Raw genomic sequence first — 9,813 nt, forward strand, 5'->3', positions numbered from 1 at the left:
GCCCAGCTGACTTCCTGCCCTTTGGGCAGGGGGCTGGACTCGATCTCCCGAGGTCCCTTCCAGCCCTAATGTCCATGAAATCTATGAAAGGCAGTCCAGCAGAACTAAACTATTGTGATTTAGAATGTACTATGCTATAGATGGATCTAATTGTCTTCAAGAGTTTCATAAATTGGTTCCTCAGAGACAGCATAGGCTCATGCATTGTAGGCTGGACTTTTTTGAAAACACCGTCTTGGGGTAGGTGTATCCTACAAAAGGTTTACTGGTATGGCTCCAGCGCAAATGAGGGAGAAAACGCATGGTGCATTAGCCACCTTGCAGTGTGCATACTTCTATTCTGCACGAAATGAAGAATAACCCGTGGTAGCTTGTCCCTCTTTTATTGAGACAAGGTACCATGGGTTAACTTTCATTTACTGCAGAGTGATAGCATGCACGTTGGCAGTTGTATGAGAGTTGCTGATGCACTGTAAATCCCTGCCGTTGGTTACCTTGTGCTAACTTGTTTGTTTGTGCCTACTTCTAGGCATATTGCAAAAAGCACACCATAATCAACAAAGCACTCCAACTGGAAAAAGACTTGGGTGGTGACCTGAGCTAAACTTACTTAAAGGTGTACTTGAAGAACCATGGTATACCTGTGTTCAAAACCTGTTACTAAATCATTTGTCTGTTTTCAGTTATTTGACTAATGATAGCAAGGATTTTTCTCTGTGAAATTCTAAACTCTAGCTTATAGGCCAGGTACAGACATTACACTTTTAACTGTATAAGTGACTGGACAGAAGCTGGGCTCACATAGACTGGTTTAAAAATGGCAGAACCCCGTGTGAGATTTACCTTTGGGGGAGGGGAGAGTGGAAATGTGCATTTGGTTTGCTACTGACCTAACACTACACAGCTCACACGCAACTGCATAACTTCAATCGATTCCGCCTTGGGCTTTTTGATTTTGTACCTAGCCATGATGCAGTCTATGATACTATGATAGTGGAAATTTTATAGTATGATGCATATGATTATAATGCACAATAGTTACAAACAGGTTGTGTGTATGACCAAATGTTGCCATGCTTTGCTTTTCATGCATTTGCTATAAGCGTTTCCTTGTCACTATTTACATGAACTGAGTTAGAAGCCTACTAATATTATCTTGGTGTGGAAATGATTTGGTGGATATTCTTGACTTCTGTTAATTTGATATTATTTTTTTTTTTAACTTGCTCAGGAAGGGTAGGGATTCCAGGATATTCCTAACAAGGTACTAATGCTGCAATACTTCCTGATGGTAAAATGGATGTAATTGATTTTCACTGCTGTTTTGTCCTGTGTTATGTAAAATAAAAACCAGACAATAAAACAGCCCTTCCCTTTGTTTTGCAGTTCCCTTCTGCAAACTAGTTTGTCTGTAGAAGAACCAGAATCTGGCCTCTTTCCCTCTTTAGGATGATTCAAGTCACTTGAGAACTTCCCAGTTTCCCGTTCTGGAGTCTCTGCTTTAAGATGAGCAGTAAGCCAGATAGCTCTTTCAGATCAAGGGATATGCAAGAACAAATGACTGTGCCATGGTGGTGGGTTCATGTTAGGGCAAGTCAATACTAGGCATTTTCTGGCACAGCTATGTCACTCAGGGTTGTGAATATCTTTAAGCTCTGATTAGCTGTGCCAGCAAAGCCCATAGTTTAAATGCAGTTATGCTGGTGAACTGTCTCAGCGCACTGGCATGCATGCCAGTGTAGCCCCTGCCAGATTTCTTTCTATGCTGTGTGCCTTATGGGCTCACTGGCAGGCATAGATCTGCCTAAAGTCTCTGCTTTCAAGTAGCTCTAGAGTCTACTGCTCTTCCCCTTCATCCTCCCTGAATTCAGCAGCAGGAGTAAGGGGGGGCAGGGAGGAGGGAAAATCAATGGCATCATGCGCTCCCTGAGATTGAAAGCAAGGGCTGAGTGGTGGTGGTAGTGCTGCTGCTGTTATTGCTCATGCAGTCCTTTCCCTTTCTGCTAAATTCAAGAAGGGGAGGGGAAGAGCAAATAATAGCAGACTGAAAGCAGGGATTCTGGGCAGACGTTGGGCTGTTGAGCTCTGAGAGCTCACTGCATGTGTGGTGCACAGCCAAATGGGGGTGTCACCACACTACTGCACTTCCTCTCATTCTGCTCCAAAGGCATCCGCATTTTCTTTTGCCTGCTCTTCATTTCCATCCCTCCTCTCTCCCTCAGCAAAGAATTGGGGAAATAAGTACATGGAAGTGGAATGGTCTCCCTTTTAAAGCCATAATATTATTTAGAGATCAAGCATGATTTAATGATCCAGGTATGCAGTTTTTCCTTTATTGTGTAGTCTGTTGACTGATGAATCAGATTACTGAATAAATGCTTCAAGGTCAGGTAATAAAGGTGCAGGGGGAAATCACAGGATTGGTTAGTCATGCTGGTCATGTCTTAAATTAGATGGCAATGCCTTTGGGATAGAAGAGTGTCATCTTATGTTTTTATAAGGCTCCTTAGCACTGCTGGTTGTTTTTTGGGGAGCCTTTTAGGGTTCCTCTTATGTGTACCTCCATTTAGAGGTTTGCAGCCATAGATGCCTACCTTGTAGAGTCCTTGGCTAGCGTCTTGCAGATGATGGTCATTTTGTTCTGCATGTATCACATTGTCCATCTACGGTTGTTTTCTACCTTTTTGCCACCAGTTTACCTTACACTGCCTACAAATGTACATCGTCAGTTGAACCTCTCATTGTGTTTAACCTGCTACATGAAAATGATGAATTATCTGCTACTAGCTGAATTCCATAATCTCTAATGCTTTTTCCATTGGTCACATCTGTCAGTTTTAAGATTCCTGGATGGCACGATAGCACCAACTACATATGTGTTCATTTCTCACGGGCATCCTGAACACAAGCCAGTTGTAAGTTTTTAAGAGTGGAGTCCCGTTCTGGTGATTGCTTTTTCCCCAGATGCATTTGTTCTTATTATTGGATTTCATTATCCAGTCTTCTGTGCTGATTCCTAGGTAGCAATAGTGTAGCATTTGCTGCACACAGTTGTTCCATTCACTTTAACATTGCTACTGAGAAGTTGTAATGTAGATGCCATGTTCTTTTTATTCCGGAGTTTTATTCTGAAGTGACAAAAACATGGATTCTTGTACCCACTCATTAAACCCAGCTGTTGGTTCAGCCAGACAGTTAAAAACTTGCATAACATGGCAAATGTATTCCTTCAATTACAAACTCTAGTATAATCTCAGTCTTGTCTTCCTACCCAACCAGTTTCCCTTTGGTTATATGTGGACTTATTGTGCTTTCAGCCACACCTCAGTTTCCACCAGACACTGAGTCATACAGTCTGTCACTCTTTTTGAATCAGTTAAAATAAACATAAAAAGCTATAGGTCAGTACTAAAAGCACCTTAACACACTATTTCACAGTCTCCTTAAAGGGATCCATCTTTTCAGTCCTTGTTGTTTTTCTTGTATTTGTACTGTTTCTCATTCTATGCCAGTTAGCACTGCGCATTTGCTGTGCACTTATCTTTGTGGCTGTCATCCTTCCAGTTGTTTAAGCAAATAAATAAAAGAGAAATCCATGTAATTTATTCATTTCTGGTTTCAATCTGAGCTTTGATAGAAACCATCTGTATTTGGTGATACTGTATATAAACAGTATTTTATTTTAAATATTTGACTGTTTGGATACTCCAGTAAGCATTTGCCAGCAACAGAATGTTTTCGAGTTGAAAAATCAGTTTGATTTGTTGCAAGTGTCTGTTCCTTATGGTCAAACAGTTTCCGGAGCCAGGCTCGTTGGGAATGCCATCAAAAACAAATTAATTACTGGCACTTCTAAGGCTGGTGGATATGGAGATGTTGTTATCCTCTCACTGGTTAGGTCTTTATAGTCAACAACACATTTTGTACACTATCAAAGTAAACTTTAGGTGTTGAGCATTTCATCCTTTTTTAATCAGTTTACAATGTATTAAAACTATCTTCTATATTTTCAAGTGCTTGTGAAACTTGTCTTGAACAGCCACTTTTCAGAGACTAACAAAATCCGGACATCTAATACAAGTGATTAAGGGCTAACTGATAGAAATGTTGTCACAAATGTTGACTTACTACCTAGCTACCCTCCTAATATTAGTCAGGTAAGGCAATGCAGGAAGGGGGTTAACCTGCAAAACTCACTGTGGCTTTTGTACATGATCCTCAGGCAAAGTTTGTATGTACCTTGGAGGGGTGAGGAAGAAAAAAATCCATAACAAAATCGATAGTTTTTTTTATATACAGCATAAAGTATAGGGTAACATTTTCAAAACTGCGCAAGTCTAATATTTCTGAAGTGATGTAAGCACTGAGGAATACAGGTCTTTAAATTCACTGGGGCTTAAGTTCTTAAATGTCTGCGTTACTTTTGAATGGGACTTTGGCACTCCTGAAAACTGCTTGTTTTGCTCTTGTTCAGAAAAGTTGTGATAATGCTGTTTCAGAAATGATGAAATTGTGTAATCTCTTTCCAATTCTCTCTGCCTTTCTCCTCCAATTTCTATGTCATTTTCAAACTCTAATAAAAATACCTCCAACATGGGCAGCACTTTTGGTGTTGATCAAATGGAAAAGGGAAAGTTAGGTAACATCTTGTTTTCTTACTTCCACAGGAGATACTGTAAACAGCAAAAGCAAAACAAAGTAAATTATTAATCTTTAATACTTTTCCTGTTTTTCCTATTTCAATTTTTTTTCTTCTGAAAGATGGCAGGTCTGATGACCAGAACTGACACAGAATCTGTGCCTCAGAATTTTCCACTAAAACAAAAAATCAGAATATTTCCATGCTCTGATTAGGTTTTCTCAGCAGAGGTGCTGGAGTGGAAAAAGGGTTGGCCATGTGTGAGACCATTTTAGAAAATAAAAAAGAAGTCATAGGTTTTGTGACTTCGGTTTAAACAAAGTAAGCAAACTGAGCTAAACATTTGGAAAAAGCCCACTTTTGGAAGCTTTGTATAATCCTGACAGTTAGCTATATTGCTGCTTCCTCTTTCTGTATAGAACCATTCTGGTATCAAGTGTTTTGCTTTTTAAACTGATTTTTTTTATTTATTTTTTTTATTTATTTTTGATTTTTTTAAAATAATGATTTAAAGTCTCCCTTCTTTGGACCTCGGCATCTGGTGCATAAACTGGCTTGAGACTTATTTTTAACTGTCTACTCATATATTGAAGGTTTTGAGCAAATGTGGTCTGTGAACTCAGTTTTGGTTCAATATTACCTTGAAGTGAAATGGTGCTTCTCCATCCTAAGGGATTCAAAAGCACTTTATTGTTTTTATAGAGATATATGTTTTAGATTCCATAAGATTTGTCACTCATGAACTGTGGTTGATATTTAAGGGTACAGTACATTACTAGCCATAGTATTTGGATGAAACCACCTACAACCATTCAAATACTTCATCGTGTGGTAGGCTTGATTTGGTAAGAGGAACTCTGCCTTGAATCAGTGCCCCAGCTCATTGTGTAGAGTAGGGGTAGGCAACATTTTTTGGCCGGAGTGCCGAAAAACACCACAATGCCTACCTTGGAAGGTGCTGGAGTGCCAGCATGGGAGAAAAACAAAATAAGGGCAAGGGGTACATGGCAGGATGCCCTGGTTGTGCCCCTGCCCCACAGCCTGGGCTCTGGGTAGCTGCTGGAGCTCCGGCTTCTCCCAGCAGGGCTTGTAGTATCCCAGCTGCCTGCTGGGAGCAGCCCGGGATCCTGGCTGGCAGCAGCTCCGCAGAGCCAGCAGCTGGGCAGAGCTTTGTATCCAGCCCAGGCTCTGGGCAGCTGCAGCAAGCAGCAGGCAGAAAGCCTGGAACAGCTGTTTGCACATCACCTCCATGCTGGGGGCAGGGGAGAGACCAGGGCTGCGCTGCCTCAGGCCCCGCCCACTCTGATGCATGCATGCACACACCAGTGCAGAGCTGATGCCGGAGCCTGGCACAGCTGTTTGGAGCCTCCCGGCTGCAGCCAGCTGGGATCCCGGGCTGCTTCCAGCAGGCAGCTCGGATGCTGCAAGCCCTTCTGGGAGCAGCTTGGGCTCCGTTGCTGGCAGCAGCTACCCAGAGATGGGGTTGGCCACAGCGTGCCAAGCAAAATGGCTGTGCGCGCCACGCTCGGCACTCATGCCAGGACATTTCATACAAAAGTGCCTTGAGTCCTATTGGTTAGCATATCTATTTTATTCCCAATATCGGTTCCAATAATTTCATTCGGATTATCCGCACATTTTGCTTTTCAAAAGTAAAAAAGTAAAAGAGGCCAAACTATGCCAAGGTATTATGTGAACAACACTTTAGTTAATCTATTGAGCGCTGAGCAGTGGTTGAAAATAGCCTCATAGAAATCATATGAAAAACTAAAGCTCTCCATTGACAAATTTTGAAGTGTATTGTATACTGAGGAATCTGATAATTTCCAAATTCCAAAAACAATATGTAGTAGTGCTCTGGATTGGTGGATCTTATTTTGCATATTTAAATAAAATTGCATCTATAACAGCAATACAGAAAGCCATCCATTTTGATTGGAGGGAGGCAGTACTTTTCAAACTAAGTCTAAAAGATGCTAAAATGCACGCTACTTCAGTACTGAAATTTATTTCTGTTGCTGTTGCTGAAATTTATTTCTGCTGAAATCCATTTCACATCTGTTGTGTTAACTTATTTCTGCATAATCTCTGTTGCTGAAAACAGACGTTGCCTTTGTGCCACCATAACAATTGTTATGGTGGTACAAAGGCTGGGCAAACAGATATCCAAGCCTGTTGTCAAGCTAGAAATGTCCCCAAATTGTAGCCATGACAATGGGCAGTATATATTTGTGCTGCTTCTGTTGCAGCCTGTTTGCTTTATTGCCAGAGAGCTTGGGCAACCCAGAGCTGCCCACTCTTTAGCATCCGTGAGCAGGTGCTCTTAGGGCTTCAGGGACCAGGTCCTATGCAACCTTGGAATCTCCAGGGTATGCAGGATTGGGCTCCTTAAATCCCCAAAGTGCCTTTTTGATTTCTCCCACTTACAGAAGTCTGCTTGCAGAGGGACATCCCACTGATCCGTGCTTCAGGGTCCCAATCCTGTGCGTCCCAGGAATCCTCCTGCAGGGGGATTCCCAGGGAGTGTTTTGGGCTGCTGCATTTATTTGGGGTATGTTAATGAAGTAATCTTTTCTGTGACAATTGCAGTCCCTTGTTACATTTTGCTACTGCAGAAAGAATACATTATAGGGAATGTGAACAGCTTAAATGCACTTCCGAGCAAATGTAGCAACGCATCATGTGGGAAAGACGTTCAGATAGATTTAAGTAGGAGTATTTTAATAAAAATAAATGAAAAGCTTAACGCTTGGAAACTTGGAGTAGCAAGTGCTTGACTGGTTTTATTTTAATGGAAGTACTTGAATCGAAACTTATTTGAAACTACATTCATGTATGCTGCAGGGAACATTTTTGTTTTGACAGGGGAAGGGACAAAATACTCTAATAAACTTTTATTTTGTCTTTTAGTTCCTTTATTTTTACTACAGAGAAGATATGAGAACTCTTCAAAGTGTAGCATGTAAAAGGGGTCTATTGTATACATAAACACACAAGTCTGGGAATGTAAAATGGCAGTTATAATTTGTAGGAAATCCTACGGCTCAGTTGTGAATGTAGGCAAAAAGGGGTCAATCGAAGAATCTTTTTGAACTACTGTTCTTTTGAAGATAAGTGTTGAACTAATAACAGGAAGACTAAAACCTAGAAATTCTTTGACAATCATTCGTTTGTGTATGCCTATTACCAAGTCAGATTTATTTTCCAAGAATTCATTGCTTTAGATTTTTGAGAAGCAGTTTGCTAGAACAGAACTGGTTACTATAGGTGTTTTGGTTTAAATGATATCCATTTTCTTTTAGAGTGATGCAGATGGTGACAAGCCAGTGGAAATACATGCTCCTTCAGATGCAGAAAGAGCTATGAAGTAGAACATGCTCCATGATTTTCTATCAAAACAGGTAAAGGACAAAAAATTAATATTAATATGTGGTAACTGCAGCTGAGTAATTTTTGCTCAAGATTGAACATGTCTAACTAGCAAATGCATTTCATTTCAAATTAATGAAGAGGCAGGGAAAAATAAATGAGGACATAGTGAATATTACAGTTTATTTAGAATGCCCAATAATTATCTTGCTTAAGCTAGTTTGATTAGCAAATTAAAATTATATTTCTGCACAGCAATTTAGTGCAAGGAATCAAAGCGAGGACAGTGTTTTCTGGTGAACAGAACAAGGAATGTAAAGTTGAGACTTAAGGTCTGTTTCTGACTTTGCTGCTAGCTCACCTTTCGCCATTCAGTGTTCTGATTCTCATATTCCAGGAATGGGGGAAAATACCTACCCATTTGTAAAAGCAGTTTTTAAGATTGGAGGCTGAAAAGTGTTGTATAACTGCTGAAGAGTGTTATTTTTTTTACCATTAATGCAGTTTGCAGTGCAAAAACGTTTTGGTTTTGTCAGTACAGCTGATGGTTTGGATTGGTGATGTGTTGGCAGTCCAGCTCTCAGTTTGGATTGGTGGTTCTGGATCTATTTTCCAGTGGACTCATCTTTGCCACACATATGGTTGTATTGCACTAAAAGTAATGCTGTAACAATGACTAGGAATTTATGCTCATTTTTTTTTATGGTGGTTTTATATTAGATGTGCTTAGTTTTACAAATAAAACAACTTTTTTCCCTTAACTGCCAACTCAGGCTCACCTTGGGGTGAGCTTTTCATGTGTAAATGACTGTTTTTGCTGATGTGATTGAATGCACCCATTGGAATAACAATGTGCTGCTTTTTTTGCCAAGTCACTCTTCCATATCTACCACTGTGCATCCTTGTATTTACTTACTATTGTTAACTTTAATTCTAAAGATACGTTGCCTGTCTGCTTAGGTATAGAAGTTAATGGCATCCATTAAACATTGTCTGTCTTAGCTTTTATTAAATAGCTACATAAATAGAAATAAATTATGAGAGAAGAGAACAAAAGCATTAGGAAAAACAAAAAGGGGAGGATTTGCAATTACCTCATGTACTTGAATATAATACAACCTTGTTTATAAGATGACCACCCCTCCATAAATTAGATTCTATATATGGGAAATTTAGAATTTTAAAAAAAAATAATTTTCCAGAATCTAATTATTGGAGGTTTACCTTGAATTTGTCTCTTTCCCATTGCCACAGTAAGGAAAATAAATCTGGAGGTCAGGTAGCCCCTTTCGTTGTTCTTGTTCTTATCATGAGTCCTGGGATCTTCTAAAAAATTATATGCAGATGGAGGCACAAAGCAATCTGGTCTGGTTCCACCTCATGGAGGGTGGAGCCACACTAATTATATGCAACAGGCTGAGAAGAGGAACTGATGGAGGGATTCTGGGTGAACTGTTCGGGGTCCTGTTTTGTGATGTTTGCCAGGCATTTAAGGCTGGTGAAGAAACAGGAATCATTGGAAATGGGGGCAATAAGTGCAGCTCAGCTGTGGGAGTAAAAAGGAAGTAAAAATATATGCAGTGTAGTGGCTCACCATGACTTCAAAAAGAGTTGACGCTGAGAGAGACTGCACTCAATGTGCACTGCCATATATCTTATTCAGGTGGGCTTTGCTAATCTATTCTTGCACTGTGGGCAGGGGAAACACTGTATCTGGGTCCATGAAGGCAGTTTTCTTTAAGCGTTCCCAGGGATAACTGTTCTTCTGGCGTGCTTTAGTACCTGCCAGGGTGTTGGGACTTATG

General features: G+C 40.4%; 1 protein-coding gene across 1 annotated transcript in view; it reads left to right on the forward strand.

Moving 5' to 3' along the window:
* The window catches only part of APOO (apolipoprotein O), a 55,752-nt gene that overhangs the window by 37,023 nt on the left and 8,916 nt on the right, over positions 1–9,813 (forward strand). Inside the window, exon 8 of the mRNA XM_019529165.1 lies at positions 7,942–8,040. Within this exon, the coding sequence (XP_019384710.1) occupies positions 7,942–8,010 (69 nt within the window). The 3' untranslated portion in view covers positions 8,011–8,040. The remainder of the gene's footprint in view (positions 1–7,941; positions 8,041–9,813) is intronic.

This window comes from Crocodylus porosus, unplaced genomic scaffold, assembly GCF_001723895.1.
Source record: "Crocodylus porosus isolate Cpor-Errol unplaced genomic scaffold, CroPor_comp1, whole genome shotgun sequence".
NCBI classification, from domain to species: domain Eukaryota; kingdom Metazoa; phylum Chordata; order Crocodylia; family Crocodylidae; genus Crocodylus; species Crocodylus porosus.